This window comes from Sminthopsis crassicaudata, chromosome 2 (genome assembly GCF_048593235.1).
Source record: "Sminthopsis crassicaudata isolate SCR6 chromosome 2, ASM4859323v1, whole genome shotgun sequence".
NCBI classification, from domain to species: domain Eukaryota; kingdom Metazoa; phylum Chordata; class Mammalia; order Dasyuromorphia; family Dasyuridae; genus Sminthopsis; species Sminthopsis crassicaudata.
The window spans coordinates 531,050,489-531,076,198 of NC_133618.1; the positions used below are offsets into that span (position 1 = coordinate 531,050,489).

General features: G+C 34.4%; 1 protein-coding gene across 2 annotated transcripts in view; it reads right to left on the reverse strand.

Annotated features, from left to right (window-relative positions):
• The window catches only part of ADAM10 (ADAM metallopeptidase domain 10), a 142,173-nt gene that overhangs the window by 41,695 nt on the left and 74,768 nt on the right, over positions 1-25,710 (reverse strand). For both annotated transcript variants that reach the window (XM_074294631.1, XM_074294632.1), the window contains exon 5: positions 9,591-9,691. In XM_074294631.1, coding sequence (XP_074150732.1) covers positions 9,591-9,691 — 101 coding nt within the window. The remainder of the gene's footprint in view (positions 1-9,590; positions 9,692-25,710) is intronic.

Consider the following 25,710-nt stretch of genomic DNA (forward strand, 5'->3'; position numbering starts at 1 on the left):
GAGTGTCTTAATATCTCTGTTTCTTCTCTCTACTATTGCCTGCCCTTGAGGATTAAAGGGTATGCCCGTGGTATGTAAAATCTTATACTGTGCACAAAAGTGTGTAAAATGTTTGGACGTATATGCAGGTCCATTGTCTGTTTTTATTGCTTGTGGCACACCCATAATTGCAAAAGCTTGTATAAGGAATTCAGTGACCACTCGGGCTGTCTCTTTTGCTGCTGGCATTGCAAATGTGAATCCTGAAAAGGTGTCTACCACGACATGAATAAAAGATAGACGACCAAAAGATTTATAATGGGTCACATCCATTTGCCAGATTTCATTGGGTCTCAAACCACGAGGATTCTTCCCTGGAGGGAGTGAGGGAGCATGGAAAGGAAGACAAGCTGTACAGCTTTTTACTATGCTCCTAGCTTCCTCTCTCGTGATTCCAAATTGTAAACGTAAAGCTCGAGCAGCCTGATGATATTTAGAATGAGATTCTTGCGCTTCCTGAAATAAAAGACTACTGGCTAACATGGTTAGAAGGCTATCTGCCATTGAATTTCCATCAAAAATAGGACCTGGGAGTCCACTATGTGAGTGGACATGCAAGATATAAATCTTGCCTGGATGTTTTCTCACTTGCTCTTGAAGTTCCTTAAAGAGCTGATAAATATTGGAGGCTGCAAATTTTATTTGGGCTGTGGCAATTCTTTGTACTACACCTACTGAATAGGCTGAATCAGTAATTATATTTACGTCTCCTGGGTAATAAGTGAGAGCTAGCATGATAGCAAATAATTCATTCTGTTGAGTGGATTGAAAAGGAGTCCTGATTACTCTCTTTATGGTTAAATCATGAGAGTATATGGCACAAATATTTTCTTTGGAGGCATCTGTAAAGATTGTTGGTCCTTTAAGAGGAACCTTAGAAACCTTTTCTTCAAAAATCCATCGCCAATTATGTAGTAGCCGGGTAATCTTTAATGGAGATCCATGTGCAAAATTTGGAGCGGTGGCCAATAAAATTTGCCATTCTGGGATGTTCTCACAGCATACATTAATCTGTGCGTTAGTATAGAATGTGTATATTTTTTCAGGACTTATCCCAGATAATTGTGTTACTCTCTTAATAGCCTTTAATAAAATCCTAGCCACAAGCACTGGGTAAGGTGTAAGGCTTTGTTCTGGTTGTGCTGGGAGGTTCACCCACTCAATCACTCTGTCTCCTTGATGAAGGACTGTTGTGGGTGCCTCTTTTGTAGCAAAAACTGATATTTCCAAGGGTTTTTGAGTGACTCTTTCAACCACATTGGATAAAGCCAGTTCAACTTCTCTCAAAGCCTTTTGTGCTTCTTTTGTAAGCTGGCGTGGTGAATTTAAAGCACTGTCTCCCCTTAAAATATCATATAGTGGTTGCAATTGACAGGTAGTCAAGCCTAGCACGGGACGCATCCATTGGATATCTCCTATCAATTTCTGGAAGTCATTTAAGGTGTTTAGCTTCTCTGTTCTTAAGGAGAGTTTTTGTACTGTAAGCACCTTAGGATATACTTCATATCCTAAATATTGAAAAGGAGCATGTCTTTGAATTTTTTCTGTAGCTATATGCAGTTTGTAGTACTTTAATGTTTCCATGGTCCTTTGTAGACATGCCTCTAACATTTGTTCCTCAGGTGCACATCCCAAAATATCATCCATATAATGTAACAATATTACTTTTGGAAAGGCTTTTCTTACTGGAGCAAGAGCAGCTGCAACATACATTTGGCACATAGTAGGGCTGTTTTTCATTCCCTGTGGCAAAACTGTCCATTCATATCTTTTATAAGGCTCAGCCAAATTAACACTAGGCACTGAAAAAGCAAATCTTTTCATATCCTCCTTATCTAGAGGAATAGAATAGAAACAATCCTTAATGTCTATAACCCATAGAGGCCATTCTCTTGGCAACTGAGTAGGAGATGGAAGTCCAGGCTGAAGAGTTCCCATAGTTTCCATCTGTTCATTTACTCTTCTTAGATCAGTTATCATCCTCCATTTTCCAGATTTCTTTTTCACCACAAATACTGGGGAATTCCAAGGACTTAGAGAAGGCCGCAAGTGTCCTTGGTCAAGTTGTTCTTGCACTATGTCTAATAAGGCCTGAATTTTATCACTTCTTAAGGGCCACTGTTCTACCCACACTGGTGAATCAGTCTTCCACTGAATAGGAACTGGTGAAAGTGCAGGTAGGCCTTCAACAGCAGCCCTGCCTAAAAAGCCGAAGTGCTTATTTGTAATCCTATCTGCTGTAAAATGTCTCTTCCCCACAGATTGATGGGGATTTTTTCAACCACAAAAGGAGTAAAAGCTCCTGTTTCTCCTTCAAATACCCATCTCAAAGGCCTAGCACTAACTTCTGCTGCTATTGATCCTCCCACCCCAGACATATAGGTGTCTGCTTTAATCTTTGGCCAGTGACCGGGCCAATTGGCACCTCTAATAACTGTACGATCTGCCCCCGTGTCTACCAATCCTTCAAATGGTATTCCGTTTATATAAATAGTAAGCATAGGTCGGTCAGCTGTCACAGCTGCTGTCCAATATATTCCTGGATTTTGTTCATTGGAGTCAAAATCTAGGCGACTATCACTAGGTTGCTTATTAGGGGTCCGTAACAATAAGCCTGATGCTACTACTTCTCCTGGTTGATAAATCACACGTTGTCTGCCTGTGTTAGTGACTGGGATATTAGATACACGTTCTCCAGTCTCCCACATCAGTGTATGGATGGACACTGTTTTGTAGGCACTCTCAGAAGGTGAAATGGTCAAGCCTACTGTGCCTGGAGGCAAAGGATCCATAGGCTCAACAGGAACAGATTTCACTTCTCCAGGGAGTATCTCGGTAGTCTCTACTGCACACAACTCTATTTTTCCTAATTTCAATCCCTTTCTTCCATCTGATTGCCTTTTGGCTGATTGATCGTGTCTTAATATTCTCTGGATGTAACCTCGGCTGCCATCATGCCCCACTTGGGGGGCTGAAGTTGGGCCCCACCTGTCATTTCCCTGTGTCAATCTACATTCGGAGGCCCAGTGGAGGCCCTTGTGACATTTTGGACATGGAGTTTTAGGTCTTCTCTCACCCTGTCTTCTCACTGTATCTCCATATCTACACTGAGCTCTTAGATGCCCAATTTTTCCACATTGAAAACATTGCCGAGTTTCTCTAGAAGGCCCTTGCCATGAGGGACCCTGTCTTTCCACATTCATCATTGTCCGGGTGTAAAAAGCATTTGTTCCCACTGTAGCACAGCGTCTTATGATCTCCTCTAAAGGAGCATCTTTGTCTAATCCCCATATAATTCTTTTGCAAATCTCATTGGCATTTTCCTTAGCCAGATGTCTGGTCATTATTTCTGTAGCTGAATTTTCTCCAATAGTTCTTTTAACAGCAGTTTGCAAACGTCCCACAAAATCTGCAAAAGGTTCATTGGGACCTTGCTGTATTTTAGTGAAAGCCTCTCCACGATCTTTCTGTCCAGGAAGGACACCCCAAGCTTTTATTGCAGCCTTAGCAATTTGTTCATATATTGTCATGGTATAATTAATCTGTTCCGAATTCTCTCCATACTGACCTTCACCAGCTAAGTGCTCAAAAGTGAATTGTGTGTTAACTCCTATTTCCAAATTGCATCTGACTTGAATTTTACATAATTCATGAAATTCCGCAAGCCATAATAAATTTTCTCCAGGCTCCAGACATGTCCTTGCTATGGATTTCCAATCATTCGGGGTTAGGACTTCATAAGACAAACCATCTAGTAACATTTTGACATAAGCTGATGTAGCCCCATAAAGGGTACAACCTTTTTTCAAATCCTTAATTGTATTCAAATCTAAAGGTGCATATCTTCTTTTTTTACCTACAGAGTCAGTATTTTCAATCACAGGATATGCATGTATAAAATCACTTATATCCTGTCCTTCTCTCTTAGCTTTAACCAATGCTTTTTCTAATCTTGTCATAGGCTTAGGCTTCTTCACAGGCAATTCTGTTTGTGTTTCTGCCTCTTCCCCTCTTTCTTCCTCCATCTCTGAAGGTGGGGTTGATGTGGGCCTGTCAATAATCTGTTCTCTAGGCAGGGTTGAAGCTTCTTCAAGAGAATCATACCATAATTCCTCATTTAAATCCTCTTGCTCTAGGGAAAGATCTTGATCTTTCCTTTTTTCCTCACACTTCCTCCTCTGTTCATTTTTAGAACTTTTCCTTCTCCTACAACTTGCTTGATAGTTTAAGGCTAATTGAACTATGTTGTAGATATAAAATACTTCTGCAGAAATTGAACGAGGCCCATTTTTTGCTTGAAATTCTTTCATTTCATATCCCACTAGCTTCCATTTATCTACATCTATCTTTTCTTCCTCTAAGAACCAAGGAGATGTGCGTCTTAATGCAGCCAAGAGTTTAGCAATCTGTACCCAGGTTACAAGTAAACTCTGCTCCTCAATTATGTTGATTATACTCTCTATAGTACCACTCCTGAATGGGGGTGGAGCTGAGGTTTCTTCTGGGGCTGGGGATGAGTCGGCTGAGGTCCAGGGATTGAATATAGCTAACATCTGCCCCATTTCAGCTATAAGAGATTCCTGGTTTAGCCCTTAACAAGTTAAGTTCCTTATTTATCTATTAGCACGCTCACTTAATCTTTAACAAAGTTTCCTCGTTACTCACGGTTCTGGGTCAGAGAGACTGAGATCTAGATCGGAAGCTTTTCCACTGGAATCAGGACCGTGTCTGTCCCTGTTTGGGCGCCAAAATGCGAAGGTCTGGTCTAGCTCCTCTTGTCAGGATAAGCAAAAGTCCTTGCCCCACGTGTGGACGCCAATTGTAGCGTGCTGTTGTCTCCAGAAGCTGCTGGATCTCTCTCTGGGAAGAGATCTGCTGTGTCTTCTACTCAAATCTCTCCGACAGATTCTTCTTCCTGTAACGAACCGTTGTCTCCAGGCAGTTGCTGTTAACTCTTGTCCAAAGAAGTGACTTCCCTTCCTGCAGAGAGCCCCGTCAGGCCTGATGCAATTCAGAGTCTTCTCCTCTTCCTGGATTGCTGTCCTCTTTATCCTCCCAGAGAATGGGCGTGGGATAATGCAAGGGCTTCTGGGAAGAACCACTTCAGCCAATGGGCTTGCTCCTTCTACCAAGTCAACCTGAGTTCTCACCTTGTAACTATCCAGACAACCTCAGTTCTCACTTAGTAATCCTAACAACTTCTGAACAAGTAATTTGACTTCAACCTTGGTTTCCTCCTTTATCTGTAACAGAAAGAGGTTAGATTCTAAGGTCCTTTCCAGCTCTAAATTTATGATTCTATGAATTATTCAGAACAAAAAAATTTAAAACTGCAATGAATTGGAATATTAAATTTGGTCCAAAAAGTGAGATAAAAGAAGACAATCCCAAGTCCGGCAATACTAAGGTAGACGACTATGGGTATGAATGATTTTCTTTGTTGTTGTGTTTATTTTTACAACCATCACCACTACTACCACCACCACCACCACTTCCCCACACCCACACACCATCTACTTTTTTATCCCTAGGAACAGATGTCTTGAGAGGGGAAGCAAAAAGGGTTTACTTTGGAAATAGGAAGGGAGGCAAAAACCAAAGTTGTTATCAGCATGCATGTGTTTATGTATGTAAGTATATGTGGGAATTCTCATAAAAGGAAATACAGTTCTTAAAATTTTAGTTATGTATGTCAAAAATTTTCATCTTCATTTTTGTTAAACTCAAACTGTTACCAAAAAACATTAAAATAAAATAAAACAGAACCTCAATACATATCTATATAGACTCACAAACTCCCACATTAGCCATGTCTAAAGACACAGGTCTCTTTCTGCAGTTTAAGTTTAATACCATATTCCTTTTTTTTTTTTTTTATTTTATTAATTTAATAATTATACCTTGTATTCATTTTTCCAGATTTTCCCCTCCCTCCCTCTACTCCCTCCCCTAAATGACAGGCAATCTCATATATTTTACATGTGTTACAGTATAACCTTGATATAATATATGTGTGTAAATCCAATTTTCTTGTTGCACGTTAAGTATTGGATTCTGAAGGTATAAGTAACCTGGGTAGATAGACAGTAGTGCTAATATTTTACATTCAATTCTTAGTGTTCTTTCTCTGGGTGTAGTTGTTTCTGTCTATCATTGATCAGCTGGAAGTGAGTTGGATCTTCTTTATGTTAAAGATATCCACTTCCATCAGAATACATACATCCTCATACAGTTAATACCATATTCCAGGAGATGAGTATGGCATACTTTACCTTCAGTATTAAGGCTTGTGGTTCATCACAGCATCAACCAATTCTAAAATCCTGAAAAGTTACCTTTTTTTTCCCTAAAGGTATAAATTGTTCCTTTCATTTCACTCATGTTATTCTGCATCAGTTCACAAAGGTCTTCCCAGTTTCCTCCTCCTTTCTATAGCACATTAATAATCCATTACACTACAATGCCACAATTTGTTTTGCCTTTTTCCAAATAGGAAGGGACCTACTTTACATTCCAATTACTTCTGAAAGAACTGCTATAAACATTTTTATACATAAAGATCCTTTTCTTATATCTTTGATTTCTTTGGAATAGACGCCTAGGAGTAGTATAGCTTCTCTAAAGAGTCTGCCAAGTTTAGTAAGTAGGGAACAATTCCATATTGGTTTCCAGAATGGATAGAACAATTCACAGCTCCAAAAACAGTGTAGTAGAGTACCTATTTTCCCATAGCCCCTCCAACATACTGTCACAGTTCTCTCTTAAAAATCTGTACTACTAACTGGTATGAGGTAAAACGTCATTACTTTAATTTGGATTTCTCTAAACATTAGTGATTTAGAAAATTTCTGTGTAATTGTTGATATAATTTCTTCCTTTTGAAAACTGCATTCATATCCCTTTTGCCATTTATCAGTTGAAGAATGACTTCCAGTCACATAAATTTGAAACATTTCTTTATATCTTGGAACTAAGATTTTTAAAAGAAAAATTTGTTGCAAAGATTTTTTTTTCCTTAGTAACCTGTTTCTCTTCCATTTTTAACTATATGAGTTTTATGTAAAACTTGTTAATTGTATAAAAATAAAAACTGTCCATTTTAGCTTATTTTCCTATTACTTCTTTAGTCATGAAGTCTTTCCTTATCTATAGATATGGATATAGAGATAGATATTATTCCCTTCTCATCTAACATGTTTATATGATTTCTTCTAAACTATGAATCTCTTTGGAGTTTATTTTGGTATATGAAATGAGATGTATATTTAAATCTAATTTCTTCCAGACTATTGTCCAGTTCTCCTAGCAATGTTGTTCAAATACTTAGTCCTTACTCCAGAAGTTAAGGTACTTGGGTCAAATATTATGCTTATATATTTGTTTCTGGATGTTCTTATACCATTGATCAACATCTCTCTTTTTTTAAACCAATATTAAACTATTTTAATGCCTGATCTTTCATGGTACAGTCTGAAATCTACTACTGATAGACCTTTCCTTCCAACTTTTTTCCATAATTATTCTTTGAGAATTTTGGCCTTTTTATTATACCATATGAATAAAATATTTTTTGAACTTTGATTGGGACAGAAATATACATTTTTCAAAGTATTTATTCTATTTTATTTATCTAGAACAATATTTCAGTGACAAATACAAGACAAACTGAATTCAAAAATTCAAAGCAATTATTTAGAATGGAATGTGAATTCACTTTATATGTAATCAAAATGTTAAAAGTTCACAAGTCTAATTGTTGAGAGACTAACAAATGAACATGTAGAAAAAACAGAATTCAAAGCTAATATTTACAGCACATTTTAAATCTTAAAATTATATATGAATGTTAACTAATATTAATAATACTGCATCTAACAACACATCAACGTATCTATATAATAAATGAAATTTACTAATGAAAATGTGTTCCATCAAATAAAATTCAATTTTAATCCAACCCTGACCAATAAGGGTCAACATTATGCATACAATTCCAAATATGACAACTTTGCTAATATAAGTGAAGTATTTTTAATGTGGCATTCCACTGGCAAAAATTTTCGGCAAGAAAGAGATTATAAAAGGCAAGAAAGAGTCTGGGGGGAGAAGAGGAGTTGTCAACTCTACCGCATGTTACATATAATTTAAAACAGTGATTCAGTTCCTGCTGGAAATGTTAGTCCTTCATGTATCCCTTTTTGCAATCATTTGCAAACAAAATAAAAGTGAAGAGTCAAAAAGTATCCATCAGTCTTTGTATTAAAGTTTATAAAATATTATTTCAGAAACATTTGGATTGTCTCAATTCATAATAATAGAGAGAGTTCACTTTTTCACCCATATTCTTTCATCCATTAAAAGCTGATTCCCACCTCAAAGGATGAGACTCAATGGGAAAGCAATAAACTACCAATAAGGAATTCATGAATCAAAGATCCAATATATGAAGTAAGCATAGTTTTTTTTTTTTTTTTAGATTTTATAGATATGGATTTATATGGGTGTTTTTAGATATATGCAGATGCTTTAAAAGCCTTGCTGTCATGATAAGGTTCTGTAGTTATGAGGTCTCTTCACAGATATCAAAAGTACAACATTATTACCATGTGGATAAAGGTACTTTAACCTCAACATTAAAATGATGTTCCTCCTTAAAAAGTTGGGAATCACTGCATAAAGGCATCATATTTCAAGCAGCTGTTTTTTTGTTTTGTTTTGTTTTTGAAAAGAAGAAATAAATAAGAATTTCTTCTGCTTTCTGAAGGAACTATGATCCACTGAGATAATACTTTTTGCATTCAAGAAAAATATTTTAAACTGAATAGTGTTTCAAATTAAAATTAAGAATATTAGTAATTTAAATAAATATCATCTGAATGAGACAATAATGTCTCAGAAAGTAGCTAATTCTAATCAATAAACTCTCTAATACAATATATAACAAATAGTTTTATAAAAGTTGGCAAGGAAATGAAGTTTTCCAGCACAAAAATTCCTCGAGGTGAACAGATACAGAAAAGAGTTCATAATTGTGTCCCATGTCTATAGGCTACATCAAATTTGAACATAAAAAAAGAAGAGGCAGTCTTATTTCTGGATTACATTTTCATTTTGTTATTGCTAAACTTACAAATCTGATGCCTGTGAAGTAGTAACAAAGGTTAAAAAATGTGATAATACAAAAAGGCTAATAAGGAAAATATTTAACATAGAAACACATTTTATGTAATGGAAAGATAACTGGACTTGAAATCCTGGGTTTTTAAACCTAACTCTGTCACTTATTATTCATGTGATCTTGGAAATTTCATATTTTACTTCTCTAGTCTTCAGAAGACAAAATGATAAAATGAAATTATAATCCCGGACCTTACTATCTCATACAATTGTTATACACAAAGAACTTGATAAACTCTATAAATGTGCTCATGCAATAATTTTAGCAGCATACAAGTCTTTGAGAAAATAAAGAACATTCAATTTCAAAATGCAGAAAAAATACACTTACATATTTCTACTTCTATAATAAGGTCCAATAGTGAACTTCATACCTGTGTGCTTTCCTCTACACCAGTCATCTGGTACTTCCTCATTCTTTCGAATACTGAATGATCTGCACAGCCTCCTTGTGGGCCATACTTATGGGGATATTCTAAAATGTAGGGAAAAAAAAAAGTCACTATAGTATATGATGGGCCTTGGTATTTACAAATAATGAAATTGAGATAAATTAGCATACTAAAAAATAAATTTTAGATAATGTCTGCTATATAATTTGAAGATGACTTTAGAATTCTAAGTTGTCATTTTAGCTTGTCCTGCATTTATTATTATTTCTGATGAACAGATATAGACATACTTCATTTTATTGAGCTTTACAGATACTGCTTTAAAAAAAAAAAAAGAAAGAAAAGGAAAATGAAGGTTTGCAGAAGCTCTGAATCAAACAAGTCTACTGGCACCATTCTGTCAACAGCATATACTTTACATCCTATCTCTGTAATATTTAGGTAGTTCTTGGAGTATTTCAAATTTTTCCATTATTATTTTATCTGTTACAGTGATCTGTGATGCTACTATTCTTGTTGGGGCACTATGAACTGTGACTGTATAAGATGGCAAACTTGATAAATGTTGTGTTCTTTCTCTTTCTACTCTGTAGGCCCTGAAATACAAAAATATTTATATAGGGCCAATTAATAACTCTACAATGATCTCTAAGCATTCAAGTGAAAGAATCAACACAGCAAACTTTATTGCTTTCTTAATTTAAAAAATTGTTACAGTCACCTCAATTTTCCCCCTGAGGCATTTGGGGTTAAGTGATTTGCCCAGGGTCACACAGCTAGGAAGTGTTAAGTGCCTGAAGGCTCAGGTTATGGTTAATTTTAAATTAGCAACAAACTATTTTTAATTAAAGTACATACATTTTTTAGACATACTATTGTTATACACTTAATAAGTCATAGCACATTGTAAAAAAAAAAAAAAATATATATATATATATGTACTAGGAAACAAAAAAATCCACATAATTTACTTTATTGCAATATTCAATTTATTGGGGAGGTCTAGAACCAAACCCACACTATCTCCGAAGTCTACCAATATTATGGGGTAGAATTTTAAATTAATTCCAAATGACCACATTTGCAAATTTCAATATATAGAATGATTAACACAACTTTCTAAAATTTACTCAATTTGAATATATATCTATAATAATTTTTTATTTGTCATAATAAAATTTAAGAAAAATGAATGAAATAAATTGAGGAAAAGGAATGCAATACTAAACTTATATAACGTCTGTATAATTATTGAATTTCATTTGTTTTTTATTAATTAATTACTTTTACAAAAATTTTATGCATAGGTAATTTTTCAGCATTGACAATTGCAAAACCTTTTGTTTCAACTTTTCCCCTCCTTCTCCCCACCCCTTTCCCCAGATGGCAGGTTGACCAATACATGTTAAATATGTTAAAGAATAAGTTAAATACAATATATGTATACATGTCCAAATAGTTATTTTGCTGTACAAAAGGAATCAGACTTTGAAATAGTATACAATTAGCCTGTGAAGGAAATAAAAAATGTAGGCATACAAAAATATAGGGATTGGGAATTCTATGTAGTGGTTCATAGTCATCTCCCAGAGTTTTTTCGATGGGTGTAGCTAGTTCAGTTCATTACTGCTCTATTGGACCTGATTTGGTTCATCTCATTGTTGGAGAGGGCCTCGTCCATCAGAACTGATCATATAGTATTGTTGTTGAAGTATATAATGATCTCCTGGTCCTGATCATTTCACTCAGCATCAGTTCATGTAAGTCTCTCCAGCCTTTCTGAAATCATCCCGTTGGTCATGAAATAATATTTCTTATCCCCAATTTCCCTTGCCTTTTCTCCTTCACCACAACTTTATAAAGCCTTCAATAAAGAGCAAAGCAGTCAATAATACAAAAACTTAATTATGCCACTTTTTGCATATATTCACTGAAAGCTCTTACCACAATTTTTTGTGGACTAGTTACTCATTTCCTCCCCACCCCCCATTTCTCCACTCAAACTGACAATTTTCTTTACTTAAAATGAAAAAAATGCCTGCCCTATCCATTTCACAATCATAAAAGCCAATGTATGCAAAGACCATATAAAACATTTATTTAAATTTATGTTTTCATTTAGTTCAAGCAGCTAACTGCTAACCCCATATGAAAACTATATATATATATATATATATATATATATATATATATATATATATATATATATATATATATATATATATATATATATATTTTTTTTAAACAGGTGACTTTAACCATATGAAAAATCCTTAAAATCAGACTGGCAAAATTTTTTTTAAAAGGAAGATGACAACGTTGGAAGAAAATGGGAATAGTGATACACTACTGGTAGACCTGAGAATTCATCCAAGCATTCTGGAAAGCAATTTGAAACCAGTTCCAAGAAGTTATTTAATTGTATATAACTCTTGACCCAGCAACAACTAGTCCCTTTGCCCCAGGAGAGCAAATATAATGGAAAGGATGTAATTCATATAAAAATATTTATAACAGATCTTTTTGTGGGAGCAAAGAACTAGAAACCTTCAAAGATATCAAATGTAATAATACTATCATGCTATAAAAAATTAAGACAGTTTCAGAGAAATGTAGTAAGACTGGTATAGACTGACATAGAATGAACAAAAACTAAAAGAACAATAATAATGGTTAACACTATAAGAGAAAATAATTCTGAAAGACATGAGAAGTATGATCAACGCAAGTATTGATCATGACTTCCAGAGGACTAATAAATGCTACCCATCTTCCGAGATACAAATTTTTTGATATGGCCAATATGGGGATGTGTTTTGTTTGACTATACTTGTTACAAGGATTTTGTAAATAAAATATAACAAAAACATTTTATTTTTTATAATTCTGGAATGAAAGGGAGAAGAGAAATGCAATATAGAACTTATATACATTAGCAGAAAGAATAAAATTGGGGAAGAGGGGAGGAAAAGTTTGATAATTAAAGAAAATAAAATTTAATTAATAAAAGTCGATTTACATAAACTTTCTTAGAAAGTTATCTCCTGGAGCAATTTGGAACTATGCCCAACGAGCTAACAAACTGCATACTCTTTGATCCAGCAGTATTTCTACTGAGCCTGTATTCCAAAGACATAATAAAAAAGGCAAAAGGACCCACATGTGCAAAAAAATCTCTGTAGCTGCTGTTTTTGTAGTGGCAAAGAACTAGAAACCGAGTGGATGCCCATCAGTTGAAAAACGGCTGAATGATGGTAACCTCATCAAGGCAAGTCCTGTTTCCATTACAGCACATGATCTTATTAAAGACAAAACAGATTAGAAAAGTAAAGCCAAGATGGCAAAGAAGCAGAAATCAGTATGGCAAACTCCCTTTGCAAAGCTCCAAACAGATATTTAAAATGCAACAAATTCAATTCTAATGGAGAAAACTAAGAAAAAAGTCATAAGTTTTCCAGCTCAGGTACACATAATCAAACAGAAAAATAAGTTTATAGACAGGGGTCTGATCAGGAGCTCCAAATACAGAATACTAGCATAACAAAGGATGTACACCAGGTCAAGAAGAGGTCCCGAACTCATACTAAGGGATCCCAAAACATACAGCATGGAGCAAGTGCTAACTGGCAACTTTATTATCCACTATCCAGGCCCATATTATAGATCCAGGGCACACTAGAGAAACCTGTGGGGAAAATGAGAAAGAGAAACAACTATCAAGCAAATATCATGGACTGTGGACCTGTGGAAGAAAAACAAATCCAGAAACAAAGTGGCTCAGATCCCAGAAGCAGAACAAAGTTCTCAGGTTCTAATCTAATATGAAACCTGCAGAGAACCAAACAAGCAGGAATCTCAGACAAAATGGGAAACTACAGCTTTGTCACTCAGATTCCCAAGTGACTGATAGTGGTTAAGGTCCAGCAATATTCTACTACTGTGAATAAGTCAATACCAAATTCAAGAAATTACAGAGCTCAAACCAGGAGGGTGTCAACAGATCTTGCCCTACATCAAACCACTTTGGAGGCAACGATTTCATTTGAGCTGACCCGATATCCTATAAAAACAAAAATACTCCATATTCTCAAGAAAGCATTAACACAATATGCTTAGAACTTCTCTATAGATGTGCTCAGGGTCCAGCCCTAAACCTAAAGTCAAGTCAGACATCAGGGAGTAGAATGGAAAAATGAGGGGTGAATGGGGTAGGAAGTGTAACTACATCATAAAAAGCTAGTATGGTGACCTAAGAGAAGAAAATAAGGCAAAAATATCTATAAGCAAAACTTAAAGAAAAATACAACATGGATATAAGTTCAATTAAATTCCTAGAAGAGATGATGCAAAAATTAATAAAATTTTTGAAATGCTTTTGTCAATGAAATGAAAACACTAAACGATAAAACTGAAAAGAAAAAAAATGAGAACTAAAGAAGAACTGGATAAGAAATTAATAGTTTGGAACAAGAGGTTCCTTGCCCAAAGTAAATTCCTGAAAAATGAAACAAACCAAATAAGAGTCAATGATTTCACAAAACAATAAGTAATTTCTTTTTAAAAGTCAAAAGACTAAGGGAAAAGAAAGGAAACCAAAGGTATCATCAAATGTATCTCAAATCTAAAACTGACCTCTAAAATACACTACAATCAATATGAGAGCCAAGATATATTAAAAGAAAACCAACTAGATCTCTTAGAATCAGAAAGTAGAAATAGAAAGATTTCACTACTTATCACATTAAAAAAAAAAAAAAGAAAAGAAAAGAAAAAACTCAAAATGAAAACTAGGAATACTACAGCCAAAAATCTAAAAATTTTTACAACAAAGAAAAAATATTATCAACAGCTATAAAGATAGGATTCAAGCACTAAGAAGTAACATGCAGAATTACATAAATTTTGCAACCAATACCATAAACAGGTAGAGAGCTTAAAATAAGATGACCAGAAAGCAAGGATAATGGGCTTACAGTCAAAAATAGCTTACTAAGCAAAACTGAATAATACAATGTTACAAGGGGAAATATAGAACTTTAGTGAAATAGACTTCCAAGCATCTGATGAAAACATAAAAGCTATGAGAAACTCTGCAGTTCAAACAGAAGAGTGACAAAAACAATAATAAAGTAAATGTAAATAAAAATCAGGTGGGAAGACGATGATACCTATGTCCCCAATGAAGTCTATCATCATCAGAGGTCACAAAGCTAGTCTAAGTAGACAAAGTCTATGAATGGTTCTGTTATATCATAATGACCTTAAAAAGAAAACTATAAAGTGATTGCGGAAAAATACACTCATGCGTAAAAGAAGATTAGAGAAAACTATCTCACACAATCATGTTACATAAATACATATCTATACAATAAAGAGAAGCAACTGTAGTTGGAGAAGTTAAATAGTTGACATTTGAACTTCATTCTCATCTGAACTGGCCAAAGGAGAGAAAAATACACACAAAGGTGAATACAAAAATATATTTCACTCAACAGGGAAATATAAAGAAAAAGGAGAAGAAAGAAAAGGGAATTAGTGAGAGGGCAAACTAAGAGAGGGAGAGTTGCAATACAGACTCTAAGGATGTTCAAAAACCATATGAAGATCACTGTGAGGTGGCCAAGAAGAAAATATGAAGGAAATGCACATTAATTAAACCCTAAGGATTCACCTTGTAGAAAATTGGCAAAGATGAAGCTCTTAACCTAAAACCAATGTTGGAAGGAACCATATTAGGGAAACCATAATGGGGGAAAAATCATAATGTCTAAATTTATGAGGTTCCCTTTTCCGTTTAAAATCTTAATCAGATCAGCAATACTTCAGGCAAACATATTCTTTTTGGCCTTCATTATGTGCATTCTATCTCTGGGCAGGGCCCATCATTTCTATATATTCAACAATTTACAAGGAAAGCCAAATTCTGTTATCTAATACCATCTAATAACCAAATATTCATTAAATGTATCCTTTCTCTTCTTAAATATGTAACTGATTGACAAAAATCATTTGTCTTCGTAAATTTCTTAGTTTCTATTTTTATAATCTGACCTTTTGTTGGGATATATTATCCAATGTTCTTTTCTGTCAGATTAGCACCAATCTAGTCAGTGATCTCTCTCAGCTCAAGGTCATTTTAACAACCTCACAAGTCTAAATGACTCTGCCTCTGAAATTATCCACCTCTAGTCTAATTTTAGAAAAAGACACTGATAAACTATAAACCAGAAAAACAATCTGAACAATGTAAAGGGCCTTAAGTTCTAGTCATATGAAGATCAGCTGAAAGAAGAAGCCATAGTTAATCAACAAAACTATAAGCAGGCGTTTATTAAGAACTTATTACATGTCAGGCCTTACAAATAAAAAAAAATGAAGCAACCTCTGACCTACAGGAAAACAAAAAGGATAAAATAATTTACAAGGAAGCAACAACTAGGACTATCAGAAAAGGCCTCATGTAGGTAAGTAGTGCTCAATCAAGCACAAAAATTTTAGACAAAAAATTTTTTTAGCTATGTAGTGAAACAAAAAGCTGACATTCAAAAGTGTTTTGGAATATAGCAAATCTTTTAACTAAAAATAGGAGCTTGTGGGATTATGCAAACACCCACATTCAACATTTTACATGCCTTTAAGCACAAAGACTATTATGATTTTCAACATATTTTTTTACAAGTGGTTTTTCCAATTGGTTCATACCAAATCCATAGAAATCAATCTTTTTGTAAAATAATTACCTGTAAAGCTTATTGGCAAGGGACAATTATTTAATGGAAAACCAACCCGTTCTTTAGATTTTTCAGAAAGCAAAGTTGTCTGAAATTATCTCTGATTTATCTTATACATTTTTTCTTTGTACATAGTTGTTTGAACATTGCCTTCCCCATTAGATTATGGGCTGGGATTATTTTTGTTTTTCTTCCTATCCCCAGTGCTCAGCACAGTGCCTGTTATTTGGTAGGTATTTAATAAAAGTTTGCTGATTTTACTCATGAGTTTTAAATAACAAATTCATAGGCAAATTTCACGGGCTAGTAACAAGTTTTAGTTTACAATACTACAGCATAAGCAACTAATAGGCTTTATTATTCAAAACACATTATTTTAAAATTTCACTATATTTATGAGAAGACAAATTCAGGTCCTTCTAACTCCAGGGCCAGTGCTCTACCCACTGCAACATCCAACTGCCCTAAGAGAACAGAATCAGAAAAGCAACTATTATATCTAAAGGGAAAAAAATTATAGCATTTTCAACTATTTGTACAACTCCATTTGTATTATATTTAATCCTACACGATCAGTGTAAGCAATTAATATGAATCTTGCATTTATGAATCTTACATCCTTTTAATACAAAAACATGAAATTAAACAGTAGTAACCAATATCAAATTTATGTTTAACTAGGAATAAAAAGAAAAACTAACTGCTATTTGAATGATTTTGCTTTCCCTCAAAAAGCAAAATTACAATGTACGTTGTCACTATCTTCTGGTATTTAAAATCTACCTTTAATAACCTGAAGGAAAAAAAGCTTATCTAACTTAAAACTAAACATGTTTTTGATTCTTTATCTCCAACAACTTTATTTGCTTTTTGCAACATTTGATGGTCCTATAAATGTTATTGGATGAAAAGAGAGAACAGCAGTTAACCTGCCTCACTTTCACTTAATGTTTTCCACAATACCATTAGAGTAAGATTACACTAACAGAACTCAAGGACCAAAAACACTAGTCTGGGCCTCCAACAACAACAACAAAAAAAAAAAAACAACCCAACAATTTAGTATTCCTCTATGTCTTCACATAGTACTGTGGAAATTGCAATTCCAGACACCTAAAGTTACACCTAAAGTTTAACTAGGCAGTAACAAAAAAAGTCATCCTAACAGGCAGCAGTCCTAGTGCAGCAAAGCTCTAACTATTCAGTGTTGGAACAAAAAATCCACTATCAAAAGATATGTAAAATTGGAAACTACTGGTACTGGGAAGATGAACAAGTAACATCATACAGCACTGCCAATATTATCTTAGAAACATATGGAATTCCTCTATTTCATTGAATGACCATCTTCTTCCATGGAAAAAGATGTTTAACTTAACTGGATAGTTTATTCTTGGTTGCAATCCTTGATCTTTTGCCTTTCGGAATATCAGGTTCCAGGCCCTTCGATCTTTTAATGTGGAGGCAGCCAGATTTTGAGTGACCCTTATTGTGGCACCTTGGTATTTAAATTGTTTTTTTCTAGCTGCTTGCAAGATTTTCTCCTTTGTGTGGTAATTCTGCAGCTTAGCCACAATATTTCGTGGTGTTCTTTTTTTAGGGTCTATTTCAGAAGGAGTTCGATGAATTCTTTCGACGTCTATTTTCCCTTCTGTTTCTATTATGTCTGGACAATTCTCTTTGATGATTTCCTGTAAGATAGAATCTAGGCTCTTTTTTTGGTCATAGTTTTCGGGAAGTCCAATGATCTGCAGATTACCTTTCCTAGATCTATTTTCCAGGTCTATAGATTTTCCCAGTAAGTATTTGACGTTATTCTCCAGCTTTTCATTTTTTTTTGTTTTGTTTGACTGATTCTTGGGTTCTCAATGAATCATTCATTTCTATTTGTTCCATCCTGAATTTTAAGGAGTTATTTTCTTCATTCACAGTTTTTAATTCTTTTTGTATATGCCCAATTTCGTTTTTTAAATGAATTATTTTGCTCTATTGATTTTTTTTCTATTTCCCTAATTTTTTTTAGAGAATTATTTTCTTTTTCCAATTCAGAAATCCTACTTTCTTGAGATTTTTTTATCTTTTCCAATTCAGAAATCCTACTTTCCTATGATTTTTTAACCTTTTCTAATTCACAAATTTTGTTTCCCTGAATCTCCTGTGAATTCTTTATTTTTTCCAACTCCAATTTCATAGCTTCTCTTTCCTTTCCCCATTTTTCTCCAAACTCTCTTAATTTTTTAATAGTCTCTTCTAGGAGAGAGTTATGTGATGGGAGGCAGGAATCGTTCCCCTTTAGGCTGTTATCTGCTGACTCTCTGCTGTTAACTTCCTCGGGGTTGGATACCCGCTCTTTCTCTGTGTAGAAGGAATCAATGGTTCTTTTTTACTTTTTACTCATATTTAAAAAATCTGGGGTAGGAAATTATTTATTTATTTCTTTACCAGCTTCCTCCCAGACCAGATGGATGCAGCGGCTCATGCACCTGAGCTAAGAGAGAGCTCTGGGAGAGAGTTCCCCACCCCCTCCCTGGAAGTGCCTCGGAGGTGATTAGCAGGGCTGTGCTTTGAGGGTGCTGTGTGCCCTGGCGACTTCCCTGAGGTTTAAGACCGAACAGTAAAGGCGACACAAAGCCCAGCCTATGCTTCCCGTGGGGCGTGGATGTCAGCAGCGGACATGAAAAGCCCCTGCGCTCAAACTGGAAGTGTCTGCCCTGAAACCGGGGTCCTTTTGGGACTTCTGCAGCTGAGTTCCACAGCCTCCAGCCAAGCAAGGCACTGTGTGTTGCCTTGGGCCGTGTCCCAAAGCGGGAGCTTTTCACTCTCTTAACTACCCCCAGGTGAAAGCTCTGACAGCCTAAGTCAGCCACACCCACAGTGCTGAGATCTGTTGAGTCATTTCCAGATTGGGGTGGTTCTAGTATCTGACTTTATATTTTAAAGTGACTTTGATTTCTCTTCCGAACTGCTGTTTTATAAGCAGAGAAGAGCTAACAGCCTGTGCCAGATTCTTCTATCTCAGTGGCTTCTCTGATCCTAGAGCCCTCCCCAGCTCGATCGGTGCAGTGTGCTACCACCCAACTGTCTGTGCTGGCCTCTTTTTTTTTCCTCCCCTGGGAACCGACCTTTTCTGTTGAAACTCCAGTTTCTCTTCAGCTTCCAGTTTTTGTGGTTTCTATCAGTCCAGCGCTATTTTTGAGGCTGATTTAACTAATTGGTAATGAGGGAAGGAGGGAGCTCACAAAATAGCATGTATCTTCTCCGCCATCTTGGCTCCGCCCCCCCGCACCGCCAATATTAGGGTAGTCAATCCTGTCTCCCAGCATGGAAGCTCTCAGAAATGCCAGAATCCAGTCAGAGAACTGAGGAATAGTGGAAACAGAACAGGACAATACAGGAATGGGATAGTGGATAGAATGGGAAGATGGGGGTTGCAGTACTGCACTAGGTTTGAGGAATAGACTCCAACTGGGGTCAGTCCTGACCACTCAAAAAAGTCACGTGAGACAGAGACTTGGGCCGGCTAACCAAAAATTGCTCAACATAGGAGGAAGTTGATATACTTTAAGATTTAGTCCCAAATAAAATCAGAAAACAAAGTCATCAAGTCAATAAGGGAAAATCCAGGGGGAGAAAAATTGAAATTACTAAAGAAGAAAACTCAAAAGCCTTGAACATAAGCAGACAAATCAACAGGAAAAACAATTTACAAAAGCAAATACAGCTTCCAAATCTAGCAAATTAATTTAGGCATTTATGAATAAATATTGCAAAACAAAGGAAAATAATTCAAAACTTAGAAAGAGAAGATCCTGTGAACTATGAGAACATGGAACCATAATACATTGTTCCTGAGTGGTTCAAAAAAGAAATTAAAATTGTGAAGGTATTTATAGCCTACCCAATGAAAACAAAAGAAAAAAAATTGTAGAGCAAAATAGAAAAAGTGGAATCTGCAATGATAAATCTCACCAAAGAAATGAAAAAGAGATCAATAGATTGGGAATGTAAATATACATAAAAAGGACAATCCAGAAGAATAAAAAGAAAAGGCAATTAACATTAAGAGAAAATATGTTCTCTATGCAAGCAAAATATACCAATCTTAAAAATGAATAGATGGAGTGAGATCTCTAAAAGACCATTGTGAAACTTGAGTAAAGCTTCATCTACTCCTACTGGAGTAGGCCTGAAGGTAATCCTTGGGCATTGACCCAAGGACATGCCCATTTCCCCTTCCTGCTATTCTTGTATGACATCATTTTCTTCCTATCGCAATCAAATATGTACAGTTACATACTTATTGGCCAAAGTTCAATTTCCTGGGTAGTTCCCGCATATGGCATGTAAGACCCTCAGCCAATGAGGATGAGAGTCAGTGGTGGGAGAGTATTTGCTTTAAAAGCTAAACTGCTAATATATCTCCAGAAGTGCCTCCTCCTTTCCACAGCCTGTTCAACTGGAGGAATGACCGCTTCTCTTTGTCTTTCTCCTAGAGATATTTCCAGCTTTTTTTTATTATATGGTGGTCACTCACCTTTCTGAGCCACAGAAAAACAAGATGTGCAAAAACAACCTAAAGATCACAAGTCTCCCAGAAGGATTAAAAAAAAGGGAGAAAAAAAACAGAATAATGAAGGATGTAATATACAAGAACTTCCCAGTATGATCATAGAAATTGAAATATAAACTAAAAGAATTCACAGATCACCATCAAAAAATAACAATAACAATAATAATAATAATAATTTGCCAAGGCTACAAACTCCAGGACAATTAGTAGTTAAAGGTAATAATTCAATTCAGAAACACCAAATTTTGCAAGCAATCTGAGCTTAACAATACAGAAATTAGGATGGTTAACAATAAAACTGAAACATTTTTAGGAAGAAAGCCAGAACTGAAGAGATTATTTCCTTCTCAAAACTCCCCAAATCACAGAATACAAAAAAATGAATAAATGTGGCAGCCAATTACAGCAACAAGAAAGGAATCAAACCAGAGAATTCCAATAAGAAATTTCTTTCCAAAAAGAACATCAGAAGACAGAAGTGAAGGTAAAGTCTTGCTAAGGTAATGGTGAAAAGCCAACCCTCAGGCATTATATACATTATGATAATTCAGCCTACAGGTCAAACAATGCTTTTTGACAGGGGTTTTGTTTTTTGCCTTGTTTTTTCTAGGATTATATTACAACACAGGGAATTATATGAAAAGAAGAGGAAAGTAGGAAGGTATAGAGAAGGTATGATATGCTGGGGTCAAATCCAGAGCAAGCAACAATAAGCTGACCCTTATGGATTTAGGAAGAGAAGAGACTATAGTGAAGAAGGTAAGTGAAAAGGACAACTAAAAAAGAAAAGAAAGGAAGGAAGCCTGGCTATGGTAATGGGAGGAAAGTTACACTGATGAGTGGTAACCTGAGAGAGACTCTGGTAGTACTGGGTGTGACCTTTGTGATATGGTGCTTGTAACACATTCTATTTAGGAGAGAGAAGAAATGAAACTTCTCAGAGCAACTGGCAACAGGAGGAGTGGGAGAGAATGATCCTAAGGAGGAGATTTATGAGGTAAATAAGGGGAAAAAAAGATATGAGCATGAAGATGATGGCCACATACTATCTAAGAAATATAATGAAAAAAATTTGAGACAGAAAACAGAGATAGACAATATTGTTGATTTATCTCTTATATTTTCCAGTACAGAAAATTAGCAAGAACTATGCATAAATGAGAATAAATTAGAATCCAGAGGTTGGTGGTAGAAGTAATGGAAACCTATGTGACTCTCAGATAAGATTAAGGGAATTGATTCCTTTTGTCTTAAGTGATGGTCCTTTAGATCTGTAAAAGTTAAAATAAAGATTGCACACTTTTTTTCAGTAACCAGAAGGTGGAAACAAAATAGATGCCCATAGCCTGGGGGATGACTCAACAAGCTGTGGCACATGAATAAAACAATCCGCAAACATGCTGCAAGAAACAGTAATCATGGCAAATACAGAGAAATATGGAACCACATACATAGGACATGTGCCAAGAAAACAATATTACAAAATTACTATAATGCAATTGGAAAGAAAATCACAAAATAATCATTTTAATGATTATTAAGAAATTACAAAAAATAAGTTTTACCCCAAAGACAAGACATTCCCTCCCACATTTTTGCATAGGTGATAGTTCTAGGGGTAAAAAACATTGCATATGTTAGATTTTGTGAATATATTTATTGGCTTTTCTAAATTTTTTTTTCTAAGTGGTTAAAGGCTATGAACAGGCTTAGTTAGGAGGAAAGAAATAGAATCTAGACATTTTTTAAAATTCCAAATTATGGATAATTAGAGAAATACAAATAAAAGCAATTCTGAAGTTCCAACCAAATCCCAAAATAATAAATGTCAGAGCAGCTTCAGGGAAATGGTACATTAATGGAATGCTGCCAGAACTGGAATTAGTACAGCTTCCTATAAAACAGTTTATTAACTATACATATCCATAAACCAACAATACTAGATCTATATCTCAAAAAGGGCAAAGAAAAAGGAAAAAGTCCTGTATATATAAAGTATTAATGAAAACTCTTTTCATGGTAGCATAAAAACAAGAAAAAAAAATCACAAACTATATTTCCCATCAATAAGAGAATTTTAAGTGACTGAAATGTTATTTCAGTATGAGAAATGATAAAAAGGGATAATCTCAGAGAAACTTTGGAAAACTTGTAGTATGAACTGTTGAAGCAAAAATGAACAGAAGAGGAAAACAATTTATATTAAAAAGAACATAGTTAAAAAGGAAGAACTTTGAAACACTTATTAGGGGAAGTTTACTTTGGGGCTTTTTTTCCCACATAGGTAAAAACAAAGAAAACAATGCTTGTTGATTTGAAAATGAAATTTTAATTTTATTATCAATTTTTTAAATCTTATAGACTGGTTCTTTGGAAGGATGAAGGAGAAGAAAATAAGGAGAAATTAGGGCAATATAAAAATGAAAGTTTTTTTTTTTAAGTTAAAAAAATAATACAAGACCCTCTGCTGTAGGGAGAAGAATTAGGTTGCTTCTAAATTTTCATCAGCACAGAAATATTTTCATAGAACGGATAGTTGGTTATCAATGATCACTAAGTTCCATGGAACAGTTTGGGAACTGTTGAAAAGAAAGTATAATGACCCAATAAAGTTAAAGCTAAAATGGACTTAATTAAAAGAGGTAAAAAAGAAAATTACATTATATTAAAAGACAACATAGACAATGAAGTAATATCAATACTAAACCTCTATATGCCAAATGCTACACAGCATTCAAAATTTTAAAAGAAAAGCTAAATTAATTCCAAATGTTAAAAGACAACAAAACTATAATAGTGCATGACTATAACCTCCCCCTCTCTCAAAATTAGATTAATCCAACAAAACAAAAACAAAGAAGTCAAAGATGTGTATAAAATCTTAGATGAGCTAGAAATGACAGGTGTATCTGGAGAGATCTGAATGGAAATACAAAGGAATATACCTTTTCTTAAGAGTACATAGTATCTTTACAAAAAACTGATCATATATTAAAGCATGAAAACTATATAATTAAATGCAGAAAGACAGAAATATTAAACATATCCTTTTCAGATCATAATGCAATAAAAATTATATTTAATAAGGACCAAGGAAACACAGATTAAAAACTTAATTCAAGACTAATCAATTTTATAGAATGATTAGGTTAAAGAACAAGTCATAGAAACAAGAAATGCTTTTATTAAAAAGAATGATGAGATAATATACCAAAATCAATGGGATGAAGCAAAAATTGTAATCTGGTGAAAACATCTATCTCTAAATGCTTATAATAATAAAACGTAATAAAACGAAAGAAGAACGGATCAATAAACTAGGTATGCAATTTTAAAAACTAGCAAGAGAACAAAGTAAAAATCCCCAATTAAATACCAAATTGGAAATCTTAAAAACTAAAGGTGAGATTAACAAAAATAAATATTACAAAACTAGAGAATCAGTAAAACTAAGATTTTGATTATAATGATTTAGTTTTCTTTATCAAAATGAAAAGGATGAATATACCACTAATGAAGGTGAAATAAAAGTGATTTAAAAAGTTATTTTTAAAGGAGTTATTTTGGCAATTATATACAAATAAACTTATAATAAACATTTAAGTAAATTAGAAAAATACTTATAAAAATATAAACTACTTAGATTAAGAGAAGGGCAAACAGTCTATTTTTTTAAAAAAAACTGTCTTAGGAAAAAGAAATTGAACAGGTCATAAATGAGCTTCCAAAGAAAACCAAATCAGAACCAGTTGAATTTTCAAGTGAATTTTACCAAACAATTAAAAATCAACTGTTGTGCTACTCAGAGCCACCTGACAGTGGTTGCTAGAGATCCAACCCAGACCTGCAGAATGGATCTTCTCATGTGAAAGGATGACACAAGGAGACTGAGAGGCAGTTGCTGTTTTCTGACATCTCTGACTGAGAGACTGTTGTGTTGTCTGACCTGTCTCCTCTTCCCTCTGCCTCCAATTTATCTCATTCCCAGTTCACAACACCTGTGTCAACAAAGGCTGCCTGCAATTCCTTCACATGCTATGAACCACAGCTGTAGGGGCTCTCAGAGAATAGACCTCCGCCTTAACAATCAACTATTTCCAATAATAAAGTATTTGGAATAATTAGCAAAGAAGGAATCTTACTAAACTCCTTTTATGTTACAAAAGGGTACTGATATCTAAAGGAAAAACAAAAAGTATAGCCCATTTTCACTAATAAATAAATAAATAAAATGATAACTAGGAAACTACAACAGTATATCACAAAGATTATACATTGTGACCAAGTAGGAGTTATACCAAGAATATAAGATCGTTGTGGGAAAACCATTAACATAATTAATTACATCAATAACAAAAGTAATAAAAATCATATAATTATTATCAATAGATTCAGAAAATTCTTCTGATCAAATACAACACTCATTCCTATTAAAAACACTTGAAAACAGAAATATAAATGGATTCTTCCATAAAGTGATAGGAAGCATCTACCTAAAATTATCAATGAAAACGATCTGTTATGGGAATAATCTAGGTGCTTTCCTAATAAGATCAAGAGTGAAAAAAGAATGTCCATTAATGTAAATATTCAATATTATATTAGAAATGCTTGTAATAGCAATAAGAGAAGAAAAAGAAGTAGACAGACTAGATTGTGAAATAATAAAATTAGCCCTTTTTGCAAACAAATGATGATATACTTGAAAAACCCTAAAGACTCAGTGTGAAGAAAAAAAAAGCTAGTAGAAACAATATGGTTAGCAAAACAACAGGATACAAAATAAGCCCACATAAATCAT